The 27168-nt window shown below is 41.6% G+C and overlaps 1 protein-coding gene across 8 annotated transcripts in view; it reads left to right on the forward strand.

The window, feature by feature from the left end:
- Positions 1 to 269: 269 nt before the first annotated feature.
- The window catches only part of PKHD1 (PKHD1 ciliary IPT domain containing fibrocystin/polyductin), a 416955-nt gene continuing 390056 nt past the window's right edge, over positions 270 to 27168 (forward strand). For all 8 annotated transcript variants that reach the window (XR_006532025.2, XM_044776842.2, XM_044776843.2 and 5 more), the window contains exons 1-14: positions 270 to 409; positions 2075 to 2210; positions 3741 to 3818; positions 4451 to 4595; positions 7084 to 7192; positions 11771 to 11828; positions 15155 to 15233; positions 16525 to 16599; positions 17612 to 17676; positions 18200 to 18239; positions 19109 to 19179; positions 22397 to 22498; positions 23846 to 23941; positions 26255 to 26396. Coding sequence is in view for 7 of the 8 variants with exons in the window: in XM_044776842.2 (XP_044632777.2) it covers positions 2159 to 2210; positions 3741 to 3818; positions 4451 to 4595; positions 7084 to 7192; positions 11771 to 11828; positions 15155 to 15233; positions 16525 to 16599; positions 17612 to 17676; positions 18200 to 18239; positions 19109 to 19179; positions 22397 to 22498; positions 23846 to 23941; positions 26255 to 26396 (1112 nt within the window). In the remaining variant the exon portion in view is untranslated. The remainder of the gene's footprint in view (positions 410 to 2074; positions 2211 to 3740; positions 3819 to 4450; positions 4596 to 7083; positions 7193 to 11770; positions 11829 to 15154; positions 15234 to 16524; positions 16600 to 17611; positions 17677 to 18199; positions 18240 to 19108; positions 19180 to 22396; positions 22499 to 23845; positions 23942 to 26254; positions 26397 to 27168) is intronic.

Below are 27168 nucleotides of genomic sequence, written 5' to 3' on the forward strand. Positions count from 1 at the left end.
ACTGACTTACTGGCCAATTCTTTCAATCATTGAATGCCTGTTTATCTCACTGGGTGGACTTTTACTTAAAATTCTTGTCTAGGGCACATGCAGTAAGTGGAGAAAAATGTAAGACGCTCTTTCTTTGGTAATTAATAAAAGACCCTGAGGAAAAGCCTAAGTCGTTTGTGTTAATCATTAAACTTGCCCTGTGGTCAGCTCTGAACTTTTATTTTGGCACACGTTTGGCTGGGACACAAACGGGTTAGGTGAGTTACCATCTGACGTGAGCGAGTTACCTGCACGGTAGCTGCAGGTTGGCCTTTAACCAGGTAACACGGCCATCGGTTCTTGGCAGAGAGGAACAAGATCATTTAGAAAGGAGAGATAATTCCTCCTTTGAGTCACAACGAGACAGAAACAGAGAAAGGTACTGTTTGATTTAGAACTGTCTCTGCTCTGTTTTTCCTAGGCATTGCATCTCTTACGAATGCTGAGGTGAACAAAAGGAAATAGAGGGTCCGCAGAGAGGGGCGGGAGGGAGAGAGGAAGAGGAGGAAGGCGAGCAGAGAGAGGAGAGGGAAGACTTGCCCAGATGCACACAGCTGTCCTCCGGTTGAAAATTTTCTGGTTAAAAGAATAAGTGGAGGCTGAGTTTATCCTTAAGAATTAGTGGATTAATTATTTTAAGAAAAATTACATTTATTGTTGATTTGATTGTTCTATTCTAGAGGAAAAGATACAGATATGAACATAGAGTTTTAAGAAAAACCAATGTGTGAGCGTTTACTTCCATTGTTCTAAGCTTGGGAGTAGGCACTGAAATGAAATGTTGGCATCATGCAGCCAGATTGAAAGCAGACTCTCCTGTGCCGAGGATATTCTGTTGGGTGTAACAAGCAAGTCAGATCCTGTGCTTTTGGACTAAGCAGCAAATACTCCTGAGTACCTTTCTCTATGCAGCAGATTCATTTCTGAAAATTAAACGTATCTAAAATGAATTCTATTCCAAATAGATGTAAAAATTCAGGGAAATTTGCAACTTAAAGGAACACCTGCTGAATCTACTTGAAAATTTAAATTCGGGTAGCCTTCACCCCTACCCCATCCACTGTGACCTTGAGGGCAAGTACACCCATTATTTGTCTCTTTTCCCAGCTCCAGAATCCAGCATATATCAGGCATAAAAAAAATGTTTGTGGGGTTGAATTAAAAATAGATGATTTTATATATCGTGCTCTCTTAAATAGAACATGCCTATAAGTTTCTAAGTTTTTTGCAGGTATTCTTTTTCTGGGCACTTATTGTGGCTTTTAGATTTTTCTAAAACGGTGTAACTATTTTTGCTAGTCTCAATGTTTTCTTAAAAGTATGAATTAAATGCATCTTTAGTAATGTGCAAGGTTTTGCATTGAATTAAAAGCTTGAAGCGGAAGAATGGCACAATGAAGCAGTGTGTAAGGAAGATGGGTCTGGCAGGCTTGGCGTTGTGGGTTGGGGTAGAGAGAGCCTGGAGTCATGGGGTCCAGTTCGGAGGTCCAGCTTTTCAGTCCTCTGTTTCTTTCCTCTCTTTCTTTTCTGCTGTAAGGATAAGACAACTTCTCAAAAATTCCCATTAGTACCATTTTTTCAAACCAATACTATACTTAGCATTTGCTTTGTTAAGCTCTTTAGTTTTTTTGTGTTGATTGGTTCCTGGAGGACTGAGACTCTTCCAGAAACAAAACAAAACAACCTCCCCACTGCCCTCCTCCACCCTGTAACCACCATTAACTAGTATTTTGATATGTAGAATTTATTTTTTTAATTAAGCTTTTGTTTAAAAGTGAATTAATGAAAGAGGTTATTATTATTTACCCAGCTTAAACACACATAAAATAAATTGTTGGGACAAGAGGAAGGGGTGGAATAGTGATGATTTTATATAAGATTTTTAGTTTATCCTTTTCTCCTGAGTTTGGGAAGATGGTGGGTCCCTTTGAAGACCCCAGGGCCATGTTGATATCACTTCCTTAACTTCACAAGTTTTAACACAGAAAAGTAATAGTGTGTAAGCATAAAATGACAGTAATTTTTCATTTTATTTTTTATAAAGCACAAAAGCTATGCTGCTTCAATCAAAATTGAAAACACTTTTAATGTCTGAACAATTTTGAGAGGATTGATTTAAATAGACAAGATGACTACCTGGCTGATTTCTCTGATAAGTATTGAAACACTACTTTTGGCAGGTGAGTAGGATGGGTTTTGAAGGGATCATAGACAGAACACAACAGGTTACTCTGAGAACTAGTTTATTGATGTTTAAAGTACTATTTTGGGGGAAGTATTGAAGCATTTACTCTGGGTTTAAGTTTTCTCTGCTTAATAATTATTTTTTTCTGTTTAGTTGAGATTATATATTAAATAGGTATGAACATATCTTCAATTTTTAATGGCCAGTGGAAGTTTCTTTTACGGTCTAGAGCTCTTGCTAATAACCTATAACCTTCTTTTTATAATTCCTTTTTGAGCTTTATGATTTAGTTCTTTTTAGATTTTATTGCTTTATCTTCTCAAAAGGAGTACCTTATCTTGCCTTAACGATTAACGACTGCTTATATTAATTCTCCTTTTCTCAAGCCAGGTCTCTGACTTTCTCTGTGAATTTGGCTATCCTCTGTATCTTTCGATGGCATTTGTTTTGGTTTTCTTTAGGTAGAAGTCTCTAATACACCTTTGAGGGGTAAGCATGGGCTGGTCTGGCCGGGGCTGCCATGAGTAATTGTGTTGATGTGAATGATTTCCCCCCCCACCTTTGCTTGTGCACTGTGCCACCTGCGTAAATGTATATGGTGGCCCTAGGCCAGCCAGTGTTAGTCTGGATTATACTTTAAATTTTCTGATATAGAAACTGAAAAGTGTTTGTAGATAACACTTTTCCTGTCTATGACCTCATCGAGGAGCTGACTGAGTTTTGCTGGCTTCCTTGAATTAGCTTTACCTTGGCCAAGGCATGTCCAGGAGCATCTTCAAAGATGAGAGATTGATTAAGGTTAAGCTCAGCCGATGGTCTCTATAGGAAAACCCAATCTAGCTAGTAGGTAAAGTCTATAGTTGCTTTTTTTTTTTTAAGGAAATTACAGCACTGATCCATGCTTCAGCCCCTCTCTGAGCAGGCAAGGCAAAAATCTAGAGAATTTTGTATCTATTTTGGGAGTCATTCTGATCACGTGTTCAAAAGAGGGAAACTAGAGGATGGTGTAGTGAGCAGGAGGATTGAAATAGGGACAGCTTCTAGAAGTTTCTCCTCCTCTCTGGGAAGTGAAAATATAAGAAATAAGTGGTGACTTTACAATTCAATATGACCACCTGATTAAAGATTGGGAACGAGAGAAGAGATATCATAGGTTCGATTAGGAACAAAATGTGTCCTTGAGGCCAAAGGACGTAGAAATCCAGGATTGTCCTGGTGAACACTGGGTTTTTGGGGGTCGGAGATGAGATGATGAGAGAATCATTTCATTAAAATGGGAGCTTTGAAGGTGTAGTCTCCAGACCAGTAGCACCAGCAGCATCTGAATTTACACCAAATGTAAATTCTTGGGCCCCACCCCATACCTACTGAACAGGAAACTCTAGCAGTGGGGCCCGGGATCTGTACTTTACCAAGCCCTCTGGTGATTCTGAGGAATGCTAGCTAAATTTTGCTTCATAACGTTGGGGAAGCTGGTGGATTGAATCTGAACTTCAAAACCCGTGTTTTTCTTGCTTATTCACAGTGCCTTACCTGAGTTTTCACATTGAACCTGAAGAAGGTAGCCTTGCAGGGGGAACGTGGATCACAGTTATTTTTGATGGTAGGTTGGGGTCTTACCAAGTGCAAGTTTCTTATTTATTGATTTAAAGAATATTAAAGAATATGAATCTTTGGTTTTCTTCCCTGTCTAAGGACACATGTAAAAGAGGGCCTGAAGGGAGATGGACCAACTGACCAGCTTCTGTGTTTCCAGATGCTCACTTGCTAATGTCACAGAAGCAGAGCACATCATACCATCATATGTCTGGGTCCGCTTTTGTATCCCAAGCCGTGGGCTGGGCCTCTAGGAGCCCTAAATGAGATGATATGGAAGTGCATAGCATAGTACCTGGCAATGTGTTCGCCAGAATCTTGGTTATCTTCCTGTAGATAATTCTATATATGGGAACCTCTAAACTATGGCTTGATGTCTCTGTCTGCACCACAGTAAAGAGTAGTTTAGAGGGTTTGGATTTAAGTGGACGGACCAGAGGAGAGAAAACTTTTTTTAATAAACTCATAAACGAGAACACTCATTTACATAGCAGTCATAAATGCCTTTGGAAATGAGTATTAACTTAATCCTAGGCAAACTCAGTGTCTCACATTGCCCCCGTGTGGCCAAGTTTTCACATTCTCGGGTGTGAATTACAGCTCTGCTCAGCCTGAGATTCCCCTTTCCCTTTCGTTTAGGTTCAGACTCCAGTCTCCTTTATCCGGCCAACGGCTCTCAGCTGGAGATACATCTGATGAGTGCGGCTGTGCCTGCGCTGCCAAGCATCCCCTGTGACGTCGTTCCCGTGTTCCTGGATTTGCCGGTGGTGATGTGCAGGACCAGGTACACCTGTCCAGGAATAAGATCAGACAAGACCAGCGCTTTGCTTATCTCAGTCATTTTTGGTAGCAAATTAGAGCAACTCTTACTGTGACTGCAATTATCAACTATAGTTTTTAAAAAAATGTACATGTGAATATGCTTCTTAAAAGGTCCCTATCAGGGCTCTAGGGCTTTAGGAAGGATGAGAATATGGGGCAGAACTTTGAGAATTTTGAGATATTTATAAAGAGGGGCTGGGTTGTGTTTCTAGATTTTTTTTTCCACAAGGAGCTCTGTGGCTATTAAGATTTCAATAAATGGTGCCATTTTGCCATCTAAAGAACTCATCTTTTAGAATAGGCATAATTGTAATGATTATGCACAAACCCAAACGAGTTAGAAAGGAAATTTGCTATAGTCCTCAACGTGTTTTCTGAGTTTGGTACAATTTGTACACGATTCCAGGTAATCTACTGTCCTACTCAAGTTTTTGTTGGCCTATAAAGTTTACACTGGTTCATTCTTTCTCTACTCATGTCTTAGAGATGCTGCATGAAAATGGGTCTTGGTTAAGAGGACAAACATTGTCCTTGCCTTTTATTTCTCTTCCCTCTTTCAGGAAGCCTCCCCCTCTTCCATCTCTGCCTATTGAAATCCTAGCCAACCAGGCTGCAAATGGCAGCTCTTCTCTGAACATCCAACTGAGTGGATTTTTCTCTTCTTCGAAAAGGAGACAAGTAGGGGCCGAAATCCAGGCTGTGGTTGCAATAGCTTTGAGGAAGGAGCACTTTTTAGTAATTCATCCACAAGGCATGTGTGTATGTGAGCACAAACACACACATCACACACACATACTTTTTTGTGCCATTTATCCTTAAGGGGGTCCTTAAATTATAAAAAAATTTACACAAAGGCATACCATAGCTTTAGTGGCTGTCTTTCTTGCAGCCTGTGTTTCTCAGGACACTTACGTCAGTTGCTCACTTGCCAGATTCATCCCTATGGAATTAAGTGCTTTGGGGATAGGGGATGTGTTTAACTCCACCCTTATAGTCCTTGTGGTGCTGAGTCAATAGCTCGCAAGTAGAAGATGTTGCTCAATAGATGTCTGTTGAATTGAATTTCCTTATAGCCTTGCTATTGGTTTTAAAACTGAGTTAAATGTTTTCCTTAGGTTTTATGGTATATTTGGGCATAGAGTTCCTGCAAGAACTTGCCCTGAAACAGGTCAAAGCTCTAAAGATTTATATGTTCTATCTCCTTAATCCCAACATACTACCGATTTTAAGATGCATCATTGATTTTTATAGCATCTTTCTAGAGAAAAAGAAGTACTAGCCTCTCAACCGTACTCATTGATTGGAAGATGAATATCAAGTTCAATTAACCTTCAAATGTGAAAAAAATGTACATTTTATCATCAATGAAATACTGTCACATTCGTTATCATAAAAAGACTTACCTGCTTTCACCAAAACAGGCATTGCAGCATCTAAATCAGCACTACCAAGTCAAAATATAATGAAAGCCACATACCTAATTTAAAATTTCCTAGTAGCCACATTAAAACATCAAAAGAAACATGTGAAATTAATTTTAATAATATATTTTACTTAACCCAACATAGCCAAAGTATTGTCATTTCATATGTAATCGATATATAAATTATTAACAAGACATTTTATATTCTCTTTTTCATATCAAGTCTTCAAAATCCAGTGTGTATGTTACACTTATAGTGTATCTTATTTGGGAATAGCCACATTTTAAGTGCTCAGTTACCACATATAACTAGTGGCTAACACATTGGACTGAGCAGATTTAAGTATTTAAGGTCACGCTAAAGATTTTGGTGAGAAGGTTTGGAGGGGAGGCACTTCTTAAATCCAGCTTCTTATTCCCCATATTTCCCCTTTCACAAAAATCAACAGAATGGCAGCCTTGAAGAGGCAAAGAAATCACTGATATTCGGGAAAAGAGGAGAGAAGGGCTAGGCCTCTCTTAATGCACATGTGAAGTGTTTGTGGGCTGCTTGGATGATCACGAAGTCAAGAATTTTTTTTGGCAACATATAAAATCAACGCCTTTTATCAGAAAGAGGCTGGGATTGAAGGCCCACTTTGCCCTTAACCTGTGATATTTACACACATAAGCCTCTCAATCTATCTGGAACTGTCACTTTTTAAAAAATGGATTAGATTAGATTATCTATCAATGTCCCTTCCAACACTTAAAGTCATGTGAACCTATGATTTTCAGAAACAGAACAGATTTTTTTTTTAAATTTTATGGACTTTCAGTAAAAAAATTCATAGCTTCCTTTGCTGAAGGACACAATCTTTAAAGTCTAGTGGATGAGCGGATCTAGGAGGTAACACGTGAAATAGAGGAAGCCAGGGTTAGCTCTGTTTTAAGGTACAGGGAGGAGGTGTGAAGCGCTCAAGTAGGGCTGCCAGCTTTGGCAACTCACGGTTTTTGATTCACAAGGATTTTCACTTTCTGCCCTCAGATCTCTGCCGTCTGAAGCCCACGAGGGTCTGTACTACCTGGAAGCACACTCTCAGGGACAGGCGGCCAGCAGCTCAACACCAGGGCCACAAGACAGCCGTACTTTCAAGGTGGGTTCTAAGGATGGAGGAATGTGCGTTTGCCTGGTCTGAGGGTGGGCTTGTGCAATTGATAAGCAAGGTACATATCAGCCACAGTCTGCTTTGCCGTGGAGAGAGGAAAGGGGCTGGTAGTTATGGGGTTTCTGAGACTACACTAAAGAAGGATAAGTATTGAGCACTTGTATGTCAGGCTCTGTACTTTACTCACATTCATTAAATGCTCACAACAATTTTATGGGGTAGCTATTTATTTTTCTGTTTTTACAGATGAGCAACCTGACACTCAGGGAGATTGAATAATTTGCCCATGTTATAAATGATCTGTCCAGGTAGTAAATGGCAGAACTCAGATATGAACCTGCCTCTGATTCTGAATCTTCACCTAAACTGAAGCCTGTGGAGAAGCCACAAGGATTACCCTTGTGCGTCAGTGTTTCATTTTGCAGCTGTGATCTTCCTGAGTCTCAGCACGATGAAGGGACTCAGGGACCCAGCTTCCACTCTCCTCCCCGCTTCACCGTTGATTTCTGCTACTCTTTCCAAGCCTAGACTGACAGAGCATTTGCTGGTGGAATTCTCCTTCAAGCTCAGAGCTAAAAGGAAGCAGACGGAGAGAGAGAGAGAGAGAGTTTATCAGCCAATGCCTAACTTATTTTAGAGATGTAATATGCAAACTGGGGCTTAATTTTATGTTTGGTTCAGTCTGCTATCCATTTCAGATTAGTTTTACACCAAAACCGTTTCTGGAAGGGTAGGTCTCAGACTTTTCATAAAAGGCAGAGGTTTGGCAGGGTTCCTTGGATGTGTGTGTACCTCCATAGGGTGCCTCTGTTTAAGAGCTGCTCAGAAAAGCGCAACTGAGTCATTAATTAATGCTCCTTTAGAACAAGACTTTATCCTCTAAATTCATCTCTAGTATAATCTACATTTTATATAGGCAATTCATTCTTCAAATTTTGAAATTGCTGTCAATTCGCATTTAACAACTTGTTTCTCACTCCCAGAGAACCTTGTTTTCTGGAATTTTGCTTCTGCACATATGCAGCAGACAGAAAAAAACATTCTTTCTTATTAAGACCAGCACTCTACACTGGCTCAGTGAATGTAACAGAAAAGCAGTGGCCGGGTGTGCTCCTTCATCACCATGCTTCTCTTGGTTTTGATGTTTCTTTCACCCCAGACACTAGTTTTCCTACTTATTAAAGATCGGAAAGGAGAGAGAGAGGAAAGAAGAGAAATGCTTCCTAAAATTGCACATTAAAGAAAGCAAGTCCTTTAGTGGTTCAACTAGCGTGGCAAGTTGATGAAAAATCACCAGGGGATGCAGTTAATGAGAGGCATTCCACACTAAATAAAACACGGCATGTCTCTTTGTTTTGGGACCGAGACTGGGGGAACCGTGAGTATTAAAAATTAATTCCATCTCTCCAGTCCACTCTAAAGAGCCTGCTGCAGGCACTGACAAGTTTGAACAAGTCACAGAAGGTTTATCAAGCAGCTGGTGGCTGTGGCTTTGTCATTCTAATCCGCTGCTTTTCCTCACCTCCGTCTTGCTGCTGTTGACCTCACTTCAGCTCAAGGATCAGCATGCGGACACTTGATTTGGAAGCTCATTAATTTTTCACTTTGCCATGTCTCTAGCTTGGTGGGTGACCAGGGGCCTGTTTCTCTTAGAAATGTACCATTGTCTGTCATGTCAGCTCCGAGAGAATCACAAGTGAAGGCCTTTTTGAGATTTAACTCTGAGTTTGCCCCACCGTTCTCTGAGGAATTGAGGGGAGTGACGAAGGCGTCGCTCTATTCCCTCACACGTCTGGTGGAAGGCTTATAGACTGAGTGGTAGGTCTTATATTTCAAGTTGGCAGTCGAGAGGTATGTTCCTTACTTGGTCTCTGCTCGGTTGTTCCATCTCCCTCAGTTTCTAACATCTGTGAGAGAGGGCCATAACAACCGCTGTACTTCATGACACTCTTACGATGGAGTTCCAGTGGAAATGACAATGGTGCAAAGGGCATCACGGTGGGTGGTGAAGGCCTGCGTGCTGTAGGAGGTTGGGAAGCCCGGTGGTGATTGTGTGTTTGGCAGGTGCCTGTGGAATTGCATTAATCTTTATCTTGTGAGATCAGAGCCAGCTCCCAATTGGTGAGGTCACAGCATTCTTATTTTGACCCCCTGACTGCACATATTTTCTGTGAGCTATTTTCTAACCCTTGAGGGCAGGCTGTACAGCATGTGGATCAATACTTAAAACCCACACTTGCCAAGCCGCTATCAGCTTTGTGGAAATGTCTGTGGATTCTCCATGTCTGATTAGGGCTGTTGATTAACAACGGAGTTATTCTTTGGTGACATTCTCCCTGGGAAAGTGGACTCCTGGGGTGCTGGAAGCAGACCAAGCAAAACAATTTGCTGTCTTTTGTTTTGCAGACAGGAAGCACTGCAGGTTGTGGGGAAGGAAGGCGGTCTAGGCATCTAGAGGAGGTTGGGGGGAGGGGAGCAAGAGGGGGAGACTAGGTCTCTTCCTGGGTGAGTCATTAGCTCATGGGTCAAACCTTGGCCTGGTTAGTCCATCCTTATGCTTCTTTGTTTCTTCACGCTGCCCTTGACTTTCAAATGCATTAATCTTGGACTAACCCAGATGCCTATAGGTGAGATGGAATTCTTGAAATTGTCTTTTTCTCCCCTCTGCTTCTAGGCAGCATATCAGCCATCTCAGATGGGGCCACTCACACAAACACTTGAATGACTTCTACATAACAGGCTATGCACAGGCATCTACAACGACTGAGTCAGGCATTGTTCCTGCCTTTCTAGAGCTTATGGTTAGTAGACGATGTACTTCTGGGGGAGGGGGCATCACAAGAAGATTTGGAGTGCCACGACCAGGCCTTCACAGGCTCCCACGTCTCCCATCAATGCTGTTTTTCTCCTTCTCAGAGTGTTGTTGCTTCCCATTCCCTGAATCGTTCTCCTCCCAGCAGGCACCTTCCATTTTCCCAGCAAACACCTCACTTCTGTGCCTATCCAGCTTCCATTATTTGTAGTTTGCTAATCCATACCAAGGTGCTGGCTGATCATAATTTAAGTTGCAACGCTTTCAATTTAAATAAATAAATTCTTTTTATTTTTCTTAGTAGTTCTTTCTTTTTATTGTGGTAACATTGGTTTATAACACTATATAAATTTCAGGTGTAGACCATTATATTTCAATTTCTGTATAGATTACATCGTGTTCACCACCCAAAGACTAATTACAGTCCATTACCACACATGTGTGCCTAATCCCTGTTTCACCCTTCCCCCTCCCCCCTTCCTCTCTGGTGACCACCAATCCAATCTCTGTCTCTGTGTGTTGTTTGTTGTTGTTTTTATCTGTTACTTATGAGTGAGGTCATATAGTATGTGCCTTTCTCCCTCTGAAACACTTCCCTTACCTTAAGGTCATTTGTTGTCAGAAATGGCCAAATTTCACCATTTCTTATGGCTGAGTAATATTCCATTATATATACACACCACAACTTCTTTATCCTTTCATTGATTTATGGACAACTTGGTTGCTTCAAAGTCTTAGCTTTTGTGAACGATGCTGTGATGAACATAGGGGAGCATGTATCTTTATGCATTTGTGTTTTCAAGTTCTTTGGATAAATACTCAGCAGTGGAATAGCTGGATCATATGGTAGTTCTATTCTTAATTTTTCGAGGAATCTCCATACTGTTTTCCATAGTGGCTGCACCAGTTTGAATGCTCACCAGCAGTGTATGAGGGTTCCCTCCTCCCCACATCCTCTCCAACATTTGTTTCCTATCTTGTTAATTATAGCCATTCTGACCAGAGTGAGGTGATATCTCATTGTAGCTTTGATTTGCATTTCCCTGATAGTTAATGATGTTGAACATCTTTTCATGTGCCTGTCAGCCATCTGTACATGTTCTTTGGAGAAATGTCTGTTCAGATCTTTTGCCCATTTTTTAATTGTGTTTTTAGTTTTCTTGTTGTTGAGATGTATGAGTTCTTTATATATTTTGGATATTAACCCCTTATCAGATACATGGTTTGCAAATACCTTCTCCCAATTGTTAGGTTGTCTTTCCATTTTGTTGATGGTTTCCTTTGCTGGGCAGAAGCTTTTTAGGTTGGTGTAGTACCATTTGTAAATAAACAAATTCTTGTTTAGAAAAAGTTTACAAACGTCAAGACCCCAAGATGAGCTGCAATAATGGAATTAAAGGTTGGTATGCTAAAGCAGGGCCTGTCTACCTTTCCTTCTGATGAAAGCTGTCCCTGGATGTGGCAGAAACAGACTTGCCACCGTTTGAGTGATACAGTATGGTGCAGGAGAGAGAGCTATAGGACCTTGATCAAATTCCCTTTACCTCATCTACAGAAGAGCTGTAATAATATCTGTCATTTCTGCTTCACGGAAATATTATGAAGATGAAAAGAAATCGATGTAAGGTGACTTGAGGAAATGTAACCATTTACTACCTTAGATGAATGTTCCACAAGGAATGACTTGTGCTTCCAGTGTTTGTGGTTGCAACGTTCTACTGAAATGCTCACTTGTGATAACATTTTCTAAACAGTTTTCCAGGGCACAGACACCCTTTGTTTACCAAGTCAATCCACCAAGTGGAGTTCCAGGTAAGAAATCTCCTCTTAACATAGGATTAACTATGAATCCCTTAGCCAAAGCTTATAGCAAACTCTTCTACCCGGGTGAGTGGTGTCTATAAATGAGAACATTTAGCTTCTTCTCTGGTGCTGTTTTGAAAATGTGTCAAGTTCTGGTTCATTTTTAACCTGGTTTGGTTTCACCTCTGGGTACTTTTGCTCTGTGGCTTCTCTGACAATAAAAGGAAACCAAACATGAAAAGAAGCGGCAAGCAAAATCAAACCAGGCGGCACCAGAGAATGGAGGAAATAGAAATCGTCATCGCTCTTGACTTTGTCATCATCCATGCAACAGCAAACCTTTATTGAACCTCACTGTGAGCCGGGTTCTGTTGTAAGCTTTCGGCTTATCTTATCGTATTAGATCCTCACAAAAACCTCATGATAGAGGAACTATTATTATTCCCATTTTTCAGATGAGGAAATAAGATACCAAAATATTAAGTAACTTGCTTAAAGTCATACTGCTAATAAATGTGCAGCTGAGACATGAACCCAGACGGTCAGATCCAGAGTGTGCCCATATATGCAACATTTTGTCCAACACTTTCTTGAGCAGTGTTGGGTACCACTTGGAAGGACATTAACCCTGATCCTTATCCTGGGGGGTTAGGAAGCCACACATATGCAAAGGCATGAGGATAAAAGAGAAGAAGAGACAGAAAGTGGGATTGCCACTAAGAAATAGATTCAGGAACTGCTAAACCTGCCTTAAAACTAAGTCGTAAACACAGCTAAGATTATATATAAATTACTCTCTGATTCTTGGCAAATTCCTACATCTATTTCAGGTTTTTCATTTTTTCAGGATTTCTAGACAGTATAAGTATAGGAAAACAAGTTGCTAAATTTTTATATGTGGTTGTGTCTAAATGCTAACCTGACCTAGCTGTTCGAATGGCTTGACTGCTCAGGAATGTCAAAATAAATACCTGAATTACTAAAAGGTGTTTGTAGATTTCTGTCCGTATGTGCAGATCCAGATTATGTATGTGTGTATTTAAATTATAACTGGAAGAATATGAATTCAGCTTTATCTTATTAGTGCAGGTTATTCATAGAGCTATTCCTTTCCATTTGTCTGAATAATCAAGATATGATAAGGTTTCATTAGAAAGAGATATGGTCTGTGAAAATCACATGCAGATGTTTGGGTCCCTGCTGCTCTGGTGTTAGAAAGCTCCTGTTTACATGACAGAAGTCTCATTAGGGTGAGGAAGGAGGAAGAGCCAGCCTTTAGAGAGGTGAAATGGGATGTCACCTGGCACCCAGATCTGTCAAACCCGTTTCTCCCACTGAGTTTGAATTCTGCACACTGTCTCCTCCACCTTCCGGGGGAACGATTGGTCGCTGGACTGGTTGGAGTGGTCCCTCCAGGCAGGATCCACATGGCTGCATCTTTGAAATCACTTTCCAGATGATTACTCTCATTTCATTTGGGAAGCCTGCCCATGGTAGCAACCAGGAAGATGGGAGAGGTGGTGGGGACAGGAGAGATGATGTTTTACGAACAGTTGAATTTCTATATGTGGTTAACAGTCCTTCACTGTGACGCAGAATCCCCTGGCACCACTATGATCTGGTTTAGCCATTTTTCAGCCTCTGTTGGGCTTCTTTGAAAAGAAAAAAAAAACCCTCACAGGAGTTCCTAATTTCTATAATCTGTTAATAATTTTAAAAATTGTGCCCATCAAAGCAAGAAATCATGTCCTCCAAAGCCAGGAAGTCAATGATTTAGGCCTACTAAAATGAAGCGGAATTGCTTTGCCAGTTGTTAATAGTAGCAGAGAACTTCAGACTCTGGGCTTTTGTTCATCCTCTGACCTTGGTCAAGGTCGCTAGGTTTCCTCTCTTTCTGCCCATTCACCTGCAAGAGGCTCTGCTACTTCCTGGAAGGTTCCCACTGTTTCAGTGCCAGTTATTCAACGATCGTGGTAGAAGTCACCTCATATTGAAAAAAAAAGCAGCAATGTGAAGGGAACAACTTTTTGGTAATATCTTTTTGTGGCCCTAGATGTGGCCATGAAGGGACTCGAAGTCCTCTGAATTCAGTGACCTCATAAGCCCCAAACGTGCTTTTTATCTTCCATTTGGGGATTTGCCTCATTAACTGACCCCTCCGTCACCTCTCAACATTGTGATGCTGGAAGACTACAGCATAGATGATTAAATTATCTAATTATCTGGAAGGCACACATTTCCAGGTTGAGAGGTTGTGTGGTGAACTTGAACCACATCGCCTTGCTCTGGGGTGTTTGCTCAAAACTTTGCCTACTGAAGTTACACAGAACTGAGTTTAGGTATGTTTCAACTATGGAAGAAATCAGCTCACGTAGCATCCAATAGGGGCCCCCAAACTCTTTCTGAGAAAGAGTTACTTTGGATTTCTTTCCCAACTCCTATGAGCAGAGGGGGTGGCGGTGGCACTGAGAATGCACATTGTGGAAAGGGGATTGCTGATGCCTGCACCCCCATTCTTGTGTACTCAAAAGAGGGGTGTATTAAGGGAAAATTTGTTACCCAATGGAAATCCCTGCAAGTCACATAGAGGAGACCCAGCAGTAGAAGTCATCCATTTATCAGTAGGCAAGGCAGACACCTACTGTCTGCAGATCCCCAAATTGTCCTATCTTTGAAAATGAGCATATTTGTTGAATGAATGAGATGTGCAATTGCCCATCCTTTAAGCCATAACCCTGTTGTTATCTTGTGCCCTTCTTCCTTAGTTCCTGCCTGTTTGGGTCACCCATGACATTTATCTTTTGTACTCTGAGATATGGAAAAAAGTTTAATATCCCTTAATACCCATCCAGATTGTATGATATGAGCCTCTTCATGTGTCCACATTAGCAAGTGTCCAGAGGAAAGTCTCATGAAATGTGGAGCCCTCCAAGCCACATGGTTCTTAAATCCCATTGTGGGTGGATGGTCTACACCAGCCAAGAGAGCGGAACAGGGCAGCGTGTGGAAGGCAGCCCCTTCCTTTAGAAAGCCTCCCACTTCGTGGGACTATGAGGAGGACCCATAATTCCTTCTGCGCTCCATACATGGATGATTAACTCTATGATTGCAAGAATTGATTATTTTAGACTTTCTAATGTTTAATATCAATCACTGGATCATACTTGGTGATCCTTTTCTGTTGTACAGTTTATCAAACAGCATTGATATTCTGACTCATGACTGGCTTGGCCATATTGAATAGATGGAACTGAAAAGAAATACAGTTTATGTCATACATTTACAGTTTGAACTGAACTAAGTATATTATATTTTTAAAACTCTTCTTAAAACAGGAGAATTAATACAAGTGTATGGCTGGATTATCACTGGAAGATCAGAAACCTTTGATTTTGATGCCGAGTACATTGACAGGTAAGTGTGTGTTTGTTTCTGCGTTCAACTAGTGACAAATGTGCTGGATGGCTTCCTGGGAGCAGCTTCCCCGATGGCAATAAATTGTAAGCAGTTGGCACAGAATTGCTATTTTCCTCTTTGCAGTTTATGGTCCCTGGTGAGTCGAGCTTCAGCAAACTTTGTTAATGTAATTGCGACTGGTCGATTAAGTTGGTCCATTTATTTACTGCCAACTAGTCACTCTGGGCTCAGTGTGAATTGTGCTGTGATTGCATCTGTGGATTTTGTTTTTCAAACCTTACCCTTCTCCCACTTATTTCTTAGTCTGAAATAAATTCTTTATAAAATGATGCGTGAACCCAAAGGGCTGTTATAATGTCCTCGCTTGGTTCTTATCTGTTTGTGCATTTAGAAATTCTAGTTGTGCAATCAGAGGAAAATGTGGAAGAAGATATGAAAGCCATTGAGTTTTTAATATTCTCTGGGAATGATTAGGATGTCAACATGACTTTCTTCACTGGAGGCTTTTTAAATGGAAAGTGGTACTATGAAGTCATCCCTGGTAGAGAGAGAGGAGAACACATGGGAAAGTGATGGAGTTGTGTTTGTGGGAAGCTCTAAGCAACTGGGATTATTCCACATAGGAAGCAATTATGTGAGGATTTATAAGGTAGAAGGAGCAGAATCTTGCTGTATGCTCAGCTGAGTAGAGTCTATATACTGTGTCTAATTTTTCCTTTACTCCTAGACAGCTTGGAGGTATCCTCCTCTGTTCTGTTCCATCTCTGATTCTGCCCTAGTTGAAGAGAACATGATTTGACTACTCTCAGGATCTACATTTCTGGCATTGAGTAATTGTCAACTTGGCTTGAAAGGAAATTACTTTTCCTGTGGCGGATAGAAGTCCCAAGTACATCCTTGACAATATGCTGTATTCACTACTTGGTCCCATCTCAGCCTTGGTCTGGGATACAGCCTTTGAAGGGGGAGGAAAGGCAGGAACTCCACAATAGCTCTGTGTAGACCCAATATAGCCAAGATGGAGATGATGAAGACTTTTCAGGAAAGAGGAAATGCTCCCTCCGCAGTGTGAAAGGGTAGGCCGTGAAACAGTGTTGTGTACCCCTGCCTTCGGGCTGAGAATTTGATTCAACATCTCCTCAGGGGACAACCTTAAGCCACCTGCAATGATGCCCCACAGATGCAGAGGAGAATGTTCATGACAATGTTTCCTTTGAGTTTTGCAAGGAATGTTTTCTGGGAGCATTGCGCTACTGTCTCATTTCTTTTGTTTCCATTTTTCATCCAGCCCATTGATCTTGGAAGCTCAAGGAGACAGATGGGTCACTCCTTGCTCTCTTGTAAACAGACAGACAGGAAGCCGGTGAGTGTGTTTCTTGCCAACATATATGCTTTTAGATTCTTCCACATGAATATAATACACACACATATACACACACAAATGCACATCTATTTTTTAATATTTCACCTATAACTGTTGACTGCCTTATCTTTAGACTTGCTGGAAAAGGCATAGTACTTGATTCAAAATGCAAATTGTAGTGGATTCCGAAACCTTTCTTGAAAACAAATAGCTGATACTTACTAACTGCTTACTATGGGCCAAACCCTGCTCTGACGCTTTACATTTAAGGCAGCCAATAACCTTGTGAGTATACACAGTTATTAGTCTCACTTTACAGATGAGGAAACTGAGGCACAGAGCCATTAAGTAGTTTGCCCAAGGTCTCATACAGAGCAAGTGGCAGAGTTGAGATTTGAACCCGGGCCAAATAACCAGTCCAGAATCAATGCTCTTAAATGCTGTTATACTATAAAGACTAACCAAAGAAAAAAACAACTATTTTTTTTTAAATGAGTATCTACATGCTCACAGTTCAGATAACCAACGTTTTCCTGGATTTTCCTGGACTGACTGGATTCACCCTCCTTTGAAGCCATCACAGAACTGTACTATATGGCTTAGCTTTTTGGGACTAGCATTTAGTATGGCCAAATTCTATCATGTGGTTTCTTCCTGATGTTTTCAGTTTGTTGCTCAGGATTATCATTTTTGGGGTTCACACTTGATAGATTTTTTTTTTTCTTTTTTGGTAAGGGTTTTGCTATACTTGTCATATAACAGATTTTGGAAAGAAAGGACTGAATGGAGGTTAGGAGTAAGTTAAATTTTGCCTCTCACTGTGTTCAACTAGTAGCATATATTGGTGATAACTCTAGTAGGTACTACTCTAAGCATTGCTCCAGTGAACCTACAGATTTTCTTTGGCTAATTTGCCTCTTATTTAATTTTCTACTTTCCCGGCTAAAAAGTCAGAACTTCTGAACGACGTTGTCTGGTAATTCTCACTTTCGTTTTTGGGTTGTTTCCCTAGCTATCCTGTTCAGGAACACCACGGTCTTGGGACTCTGCAGTGCCGCGTGGAAGGCCACTACATCGGTCGGTGTGAAAAGTCTTATTTTAAAGTCTAATTAGAGAAGTCAATTTTAAAGTCTTATCCATTTCTTTCTCTGTATCTGGAAAAAAACTTTTTCAAGAATTGGCTGTCGTGAGGATGACAATAACAGCTTGCGTTTGTTGAGAACTCCCTGAAAAACACTATATGAAGTGGCTTAAATATAAACTAGTTTAATCCTCACAATAAACCTATGAGGCTGGTGGAATTATTTTTGCTTTACACATGAGAAAATCAAAACTAATACCAGTGGAGCAGGATTTCTCGTGCTTAGTCTAAGTCTGGGCTCTTACCCGCTATGCACTGCTAATTTACCCTTTTATTGTTGGATGTCAACATTGCTGATGGTGCTTGGTCTGCGAGGTGTTTATTTTGGGCACTGTTAAAGAAATTACAGGTTTGGGTGATGACTTGGTGATATCTAGAGTCCTTGGGTTTATGGTAGCAAGAGTCTGGGCCAGGCAATTCTTGCCAACTCCTGTATTAATGTGTTTCTTTTTGTTACAGGCTCCCAGAATGTTAGTTTCTCAGTATTTAATAAAGGAAAGTAAGTAACTGAGAGTAAGCAAATGTATCTTCATCCTGTATTCTCTCTCTCTCTCATCTTGCTTACTTTGTCTAACCTTTTATAATGGAAAATGTCAAATGTATATGAACAGAATAGAATAACGAAACCCCATGTACTTGTTTTATTTCTTTTTCTTGGGTGAATATAATTGTGTCCTACGCACTCATCTTGAGGCAATGTAAATCTTTTAAAGTAGTGATGGTACACAATTTTGGGAATTGCCTCTTAAGTACTCTCATGATACTGTCAATTTAAAAGAGTACACAGTGCCATGAAACACACTGTACCACTCCAGGAAATGCTTTCTTCAAGATAGAAAGGGTCAAAATTTTCTAGAGCCTTGGAGAGAGAAATTAGGATTCTGAATTTCTGTATGACTTACCTCATGTTCTGCCACTATATAATTTGTCAGGTGTTTTCCTTAAAAGTGCGTTTTCCGGCTAATATGAATTTCACTGTGATGCCAGTGACACATTACCTACAGCTACACAGTCCAAAGTATGGAGAGTCTCTCTCTCTCTCTTTAATTTACAAAAGACCAAAATGAACATCTATTGAGTGTCTACTGTAAGCCAGCTCCATATCAGGCTCTTCCACATCCATCATTCCATTTAATGAGTGTGATACCCTGTGAAGCCGGTATTATTATTTCAATATGATAATTTTCTAAGTCAGAAAGCAAACTTTGCCCATTGGTATCATTCCCTAGTCATCAAAGGGAGCTGATATCCAAACTGTCCTAAAGGTCATCATAGGTTAGTCCATGATCTTCCTTTCAGGAAATCAATTTTAAAAACGCAATCCCAGATGCTCTTTTCATCCAAAACACAACTTTGTCTTTTTTGAAGGTCAATGGTGCACAAGAACGCCTGGCTGATCAGTGCTAATCAGGACCTTTTCCTGTACCAGACCTACTCAGGTACTATTTCCTTTCACCCGTACTCCTCATCCCTTCTCTCATGCCTTCACTGAACCTCGGACCTCCTTCCTTTTATTCTTGCCATTTCTCTATGGCCTTTTAACATCTGAAGGTGTCCCTACAATCGTGGGTGACCCTTTGGTTTTGGGTGAGAATAAGTTGCTTGTATGAATGTCAGCTTTAGTTGCTGTAATAAAAGATACTCGATCAAAGATGTCTATACAAAGTCCATGGATAGAGACTGAATGAATGAAAGGGGAGTCATCTTTGTTCTACGTTCAGAGAAATGACAGAAAAGAGGTGGCACTGAAAAACCTAAAAGCACACCTTTCCGCTGACTTTAACACCTCACCTCTGAGCATTGAATAAACAACTTATGACTTGCTGGTACTGATGCTACCCTATTGCGTTGCTGTCTGATGAGTAAATCTTCATACCAAAAAAAGAATGCTGAAAATCGAAAACTTGCATGAAATTGTGAACTCGATTCAGTAGTAGAAAGTTGACTACTATAGAAGAGCACTTAGAGTCTAGGCTTGAATATGATCACAGAGCCTCTGAAGAAATATCTGTGAGGTTGCGTCAGATTCCAGAGGCAGCAGAATCTACCTTTGCCAAAAGTGCAAGAAATTTCATAGGTCATGGGGCAAGCGCCATTCACTCTCTAGATAGCCTAATTCTGCAAATTCTGAATTAATACCCTTGCCTAGTAACTAGTCCGTTTTAGAGTAAGTTTGAAGAAGCACCTGGGGTGATGGTGGTAGTGACAGCAGCAATAAGAATGGCTGGTCCCTGTTGAATGTTTTGCATACAGGCTTGATATTTATTTCATTCAGCTGTGAGAGAGGTAATGCTAGCCTCATTTTCTGGGTGAAGAAGTAGACTCAGAGAGGGACAGTAATTTGTCCAAAGGTCCTAGTTCTAGAAAGTGTAGATCTAGTTCCAAATCTTTGCATGAAACCAATATCTTATGGGAAGTACACTCTCCTTGCCCCTCACCCCCCAAGCTTCTTTGTGAGTCCGCCATCAATATGGAACCCTGAATGCCAGAGAGGCTCACAGCTACCTCTGATCACGCAGCTGTCTCATATTTCCAGCACCGGTGGCTTCTCGGGATGAGGACTCTCAGGCCAGAACTTTTCATAGCAGAGGAGGCTGTGGGGAGAGGGGATGTGGACAACAGCAAAGAGCCCTGGGCTGAGTTCCTTGAGCGCTGGCATTCAATCCTAGTTGAGCGTGGCTAAGTCATTTAGCCTTTCAGAGCCATGAACATCTATAAACTGGACAAAATGGTGTTTGTCCTAACTCCAAAATTTGTCAAAAGAAGTAGATGAGCAAGAGTCTTGGGACTCATCCAAGATTTTCCTCTCCTTTCATCTCCACATCAACTCGGTCACCAATTTCTGCCAATTTTACCCCCGTATATATCTTGAAGATGTATCCACTCTGTCTCTACAACCACTGCCTTAATTCATGACCCCATATCTCAGCCTGGCATGGTGCAATGATTTCTCAGGGGCCCTCGCCCTGCCATTTTCCCCCTGATGATCCATGCTTGGCTTAGCCACCACCACTCTCGACATCCAGGACGCATTTGATGCCTCTCCCTCGCTTACTATCCTCCAGTGGCTTCCCATCCCCTACAGGAAATGGTACAAGCTTTTAATCTTCTTTGCTTCTCCAGCTCCATGTCTTATAATCCAACAACACTTAAATGCACTGCACAATTCCTTCTCTCCACACTCAGGCTATTATTTGCTTTAAATGCCCTTTCTCTTCTTTCTCCCCTTCACTTGGTTAGTTCTAGTTCATCCTTTAAGATTCAGCTTGGGGGCTGGCCCAGTGGCACATGGTTAAGTTTGCACGTTCTGCTTTGGTGGCCTGGGTTTTGCTGGTTCAGATCCTGGGTGTGGACCTACGGCACTCCTTATCAAGCCATGTGTGGCAGGCGTCCACATATAAAATAGAGGAAGATGGGCAGAAATGTTAGCTCAGGGCCGATCTTCCTCAGCAAAAAGAGGAGGATTGGTGATGGATGTTAGCTCAGGGCTAATATTCCTCAAAAGAAAAAAATAAATGAAAGAAAAAGATTCAGCTCGGATGTTATTTCAGAAATTTCTTTCTACTCCACCATACCCCCATCCCACTCCTAAACCTCCCCTCTGCACTTTCATATACTCTCTCTAATTTCACTAGCCCAGTGATAATTGTACCTTCGTGTACCTGTCCCTCCTTATCATTCTGCTCTCCTTCAGGACAAGACCTATTTTGTATTCGTCTTTATATCCCTACTGCCACACAGCAGGTGTTCTGTGAATGTTAGAAAGGGTTACAAAATAGTAGGTTAAAAGAAGGAGGTTATTATATTAGTGTTGAATCTTGATATTTGAGTGTAAGGGATCAATTTTTGCCTCCATATATCTCCTCTGCTTTGTCTCATGGGCGAAAGCATTATATAAGAAATGCCTTGATAAAATTCATATTTTGAAGTGGTAACTGTTCATGTTTAGATTCTTCATATCTTCATTTTATCAGAGAACACGAGTCCTCTTTCCCCTTGAGAGAATGAAATTTAAAACTGTCAAAAGTTTGATCACAGGAGAGGAAAGGATCAGAAAAAGTTCAATTCTTGGGGATATGTGGCATTTTACTATAGAGTTTTGAAGCCATCAGGAGGCAGCATGAAAGACCTGGGTATGTGGTGGTGTGTGCACACAGTGGGAAGGAGCACGCAGGATGGGGACGAGTGGAGGGGCACTGAGGCCGTGTAATTCGTTCTTTGGCTTAGAGCAAATTGCAGGCTCACATGGGTGAATTGAAGCCTTGCCTGGTGCATCCCAAGTTGATTCCTCTGTAAAGTGTAACCTACTGTTCTGTGGCTTGTAAATAGACTACTTGAGCTCAGGAGACAGATTTCCTAAAAAAGCATCAAGGTATGTCGAGGTTTTTTGCAGATACCATGAGTGACTGCATTTCTTCTTTCTTTTCAGATATTGATCTTGTATAATATGTATTACTATACGTATTATTATATACGAATCCTTTCCTTATTATGTGTATGTTTTAAATGACTATTATTAGAAAAAATTCCAACTGTTGCTGGCCTTAGAAAGTTAAAGTAAGAAATAAATTATTAATAGCTTCTATTATTATATTGTTATCTGGGTCACGTCCTGGTCTGTATTCAGAAGCTTACCTTTTTTTCGTTCTCTTGCAGAAATACTATCTGTGTTTCCAGAAACCGGGAGCCTTGGGGGAAGAACAGACATCACGATTACAGGAGCCTTCTTCGACAATCCCGCCCAGGTTACCATTGCAGGTAACTAGGTTGAATGGCTGAAAATAGTTCATGGTGTTAAATGCTGTAAGAGATTATGTATCTCTACGGCATGGAGAGAGTGAGGGGGAAGCAGTCTGTCCTTTTCTGACTCCTCATGCTCCCCTGCTCTCAGGTCTTTTACCTGTGTTTGGTGGGGACCATGCAGAATCACAGCCCTGCAGCTCTGCAAAAGTACAACAGGAATCCGACATCCTGCAGGCACACCAATAATTCATGGGCAATTCCCTCAAGTGTCCACATCTTGGGAGTGAAGAGAAGGGAAAAGTACAGCTGCCTCTTCACAAAGACCTGCTCTTACTAAAAAGCAATAACCGTCTCCCCACTGTCCATGCTTAGCCCTCTCTATAAGGACAAGCAGGAGAGGGCAGGCATCTGTTATGCAGATTCTTCTGGAATGCCCCTTTGGCAAACCCTTTTGTGGTACCTGTGTAGAATCATTTCTGCCAGGTGGGATGTTCCTCTAGTTGGTGACACCAAGGATGCAGGAAAATGCCCTCACACTGTCACATCACACTTACCCTCCCAAGCTCAGCTGAGTGATTCAGTACCTCTTTAGTAAATGGTGTTACATGACGTTGCTTTCTTTCTGATTACTATAAGCTGCGCTGTGCTCCACTGCTCTGCACTCTTCCTTTTCTGGTCTCCTTCCATTAAGGTGACAACTTTTGCTCTACTATCCACTTCCAGCCTTTTGGCCTTGAATAGGAGCCTGCGGGCTTCAGTGTGGTCCTGTGGTCCTGCCATCGCATCTACATATCTATACCCATATCAATATCGATATTGATATCTATGTTATCGCACAAAGGCCATGATCTGCTCGCAAGACAAAAGCCAATCATCAAGAGGCAAGATGGTGGCAGAGAAAGGGCATTTTACTACAGTATGCTAGTAAGAGAGAACATGGCCGACTAATGTCCAAAAGAACCATCTTAAGGGGGGCACAGAATCTTGAAGCAGTTATATAAGTCAGTGGGTTATAAGGGCGGGGGTTAGGAACGTTAACTCAGGAGTCGCCACACCAGATCTTTCAGTTGTCGTTGATGATGGCTATCAGCATAGACTCTCGGTGTGGGGGTCATCACATTCCTAAGGAACTCAAAAGAATGAAGTTATCGTCTTATCGCAGCTGGGAGGTACATGCACAACCAAGGGTCATAAAATCTACAGAGCAGGTAGATCTCCTGGAGGGTGCATGTCCAGCTGGGTTCGTTAGTCAGAGGTTATTCAAAGTTTCAATATGGTTTTTTTTCTACAATATGGCTTCCCTTATGCCAGTCTTGCGTTGAGCCGTTATCATCTATACCTAATTTTTAACATTCTCCCCAGGCATTCCATGTGACATTAGACACGTGTCTCCCAGGAAGATTGCGTGTACCACTAGGGCTCCAGGAAAAGGCACAAGGCTCACTGCTCCTCAGGCAGGTAAGGAAGTCACAGCAGCTGTGCAACGAGCTCCGGTTACATGTTTAGCCACGAGGGGCTGGGAAGCAGAAATGAAAGTGTTTGACTTCTGTCTCAGCTGTTTGACTGGTTAGCTCAGCGAGCCCACTGTCAGGGCTTTCATTTCAGAGAGGCTCTGAGCTTTATTCAGATGCTTGTTGCCACTCTGCTCATCTGCCCCAGCCAGATGAACGGCCAATGGGGTTCAGTGGAGACTCTGATCCAAGAAGCATAACTGCCATCAAGGCATTGTTATAGCTACTGGAGGAAACCGTTAAGCCGCCTTCCTCCATACTATGGGTCAGATGCATGCCCATTGTCTAAGAAGACGGGAGCATTGGAGCATGCTCTTCTCTGGTCATATGGACAGCATTGGACAAGGCCAGAGAGTGGGGCACAATGGGTGCATGTAAATGTTGTTTCTTCTTCCCTGTGGTCATCTGTTCTCTACACTGAAAAGTTGGAATGTATTGTGATGTTGCCACTAGTTTACGCCTGAGTGGGCAGAAATGGAGCAAGCAAGGTGGTTGGTTCTACCTGTCCTCTGTCTAAAGCTTCCACGTCATGCCTGCATATTCAAAGTACGCCACTGGAGCACTTTTCCCATAAGCATTAGAACCGGAGGCTCAAGTGTTGTTACGGTTTAAGGGTGTTTGGAGTGTTACCCAGCTGGGAGCCACAGGCTGCATGTCCGTATTCCTTACCTGCCACACAAGGGCTGACTACAGGAGCTCACCTCCAGAGGCTCAGCGCTTACTAGGAAAGTTTCCCAGCAGGGGGAGAAATCTTTCTAAAGAAAGGCCATTCGGGTGTGAAAAGGCATGCAAAGCTTTGGTGTGAGCATCCTCCGGGTCCCAGGTCCCAGCAGTTTTTGCACAGGGAAAGGTCCCATCCTAGGAAACAAAACTACTGAAGAAGGTGATGGAGAGAATGCATCTCTAGTGTCAGGAATGACGCAGAACCTTTGAATGGTTCCTACCTTAGCTACGCAGGTAGTGGTAGGATAATTTCCTGAAGGCGGCTGTTCTTGAGAGTTAATAATGTCCTTTATGAAGAGATTTGAAATTTCTTCCATGGAAATGGGGCAAATTGTTATGTAAAGCAGCATTTCTCAGTGGTCCCTAGGGGATATGTGGCCCCATCTGGTTGTTACAACTGGGATGGTGGTGGTGGTGCTACTGGCCTCTAGTGGGGAGAGGACCCAGGTGCTGCTAAACATCCTTCAGTGCACAGCACAGCCCTTGGAACAGGGTTATCCAGCCCAAAATGTCAATAGTGCTGAGACTGAGAGACCCTGGTTTAAAGTAATATTGTTAAAATATGGTCTTATTTTTCTGCTTCTTCCTTATCTATTTTCCCTTTTTAGGACTTAATGAGGAGCAACAGTAGTAGTTTAAAATAACGTTAATTGCCCTAGCTATCACACTGGGTACTTTACTATATTCCAGGCTCTTTGTGTATATATTTCAAGCTCCTTTAGTCTTCTTTTTTGCCAGATTTGTCAAATTGATTTTATTTTTTCCCCCCAGCTTTACTGAGATATAATAGACACATAACTCAAGCTCTCTTAGTCTTTAGTGCATTATCTCTATAATTGGCCCAATTTTGATGCACAAGAAAATAAAAGCATTAAGCAATTTGCTTAAAACTACACATCCAGTAAGTGGCAGAGCTGGAATTTGAACCCACAAATGTGTGTTCCTAGAGCTTTTACCCACAACCCAAGTTAGTATCCACTATTGATTGCACATGTGCCCTTAGTCTCAGAGTTTGCTTAATATAAAACACAAATTAATTAGTGCAGCATCATTTAAAATGTCAAATAATGACCGTATGCTATGTAATTTGCTCTGCGTGCAGGTCCAGAAATTGAGGACATGACATGAAAAATTTAAAGATTGCCCATTTTTTTTGGAGAACAGGCTGAACTGAACCTTAAAAGATCCTGAAGTCCACTCTGGGTTCCATGAGCATGCGTTTGTCTTTCACATTTTCTCTAGGACTTGGTTCTCTTCTCCAGACTTTCCCATGAAAAGCAGCTCCCTAGTCTTCTCTGCTCCTCTGAGAATCTTTTCCTTGTCAAGTCTCTCTTTCCAAGAGGCTAAATCCTACACTAAGCAGCATTTTCTGCTTTCCAGAACATTTGTATTATCTATAGACCCTCCGTCTGGGTCTCAGTTGACTCACCTTTCTAGATAGTACCTGGCTTATCTTCACTCTCTAATGTGCAGTAAAGTAGTTCCCAATCTGAGGAGGAATGCTCCCTGATGTTGATGACATATACATGTCTTACAGGCAATCGAGGATTTCTTTTTGAAGTTGGAGATGCTGCTGAGGGCTTGGACCTGACTGAAGCCACCCCTGGGTACAGGTGGCAGATTGTCCCTAATGCCAGTTCTCCATTTGGATTTTGGTCAAAGGAAGGGCAACCATTCAGGTATGTTGTAGGAAAAGTGGGAGTCCATATCAAAAGCATCTTTCCTAGCCTAGGTTGAGGCCAGGAGACAGAGAAGTAAGCAATGAGATTTCCAGGGGGAAATTGATAACATCCAGCAATTCAATAACAGCAGAATGTGATCACTGTCCTCAACTGGTGTTGGTCACACCAGTGTACCACAGGTCCATTATAGGTGCATGTTGAATTTTGATCAATAGGTAAAATTTGTATTTTCTGCAGTTTAGTTTATAATCTGCTTTGGAGATGACTATCAATCAGAACATTGAGCTAGGTAGGCCAGGAGATTTGATAGAGGGCAGGGCAAAACTTGCTGCAGGTACGCTAAAAGGAGAAACTAATATCTGGCTGATGCCAAAGAAAGATGTAAGCATTTTTCTCCCCAGACGTATGAGGGAGCATAGGCTGGGCAGCAAACAGTACTGTTGGAACGACCACTCAGTGCTGAAGGTCAACACAATGGCTGGTGTATAGCAGGGGAGGCTCCAATGGGCTCTAGGAGACATGGTTTTCTGCAGTAGTGACTGCAGTGTGGTTATGGTTTTCCTGTTTAGTGTTGTTATGAGTCTTTTTAATCCCTTCAAGGATGTGGCCAAAAATTCTAGTATTCTAACATGGGCTTAAAAATATAAAAAGTTAGAGAATTGCTTTTGTTTCCTTGGTGTGCTCTCAGGGTATGTATATGTGTATATATATATAAGGATGAATCCTTTACTGTGTGTTGGATCTCTTCTCCTTTCAAAACTGTTCTCAA

The sequence above is a fragment of the Equus asinus genome, chromosome 8 (assembly GCF_041296235.1).
Source record: "Equus asinus isolate D_3611 breed Donkey chromosome 8, EquAss-T2T_v2, whole genome shotgun sequence".
Taxonomy (NCBI): Eukaryota; Metazoa; Chordata; class Mammalia; order Perissodactyla; family Equidae; genus Equus; species Equus asinus.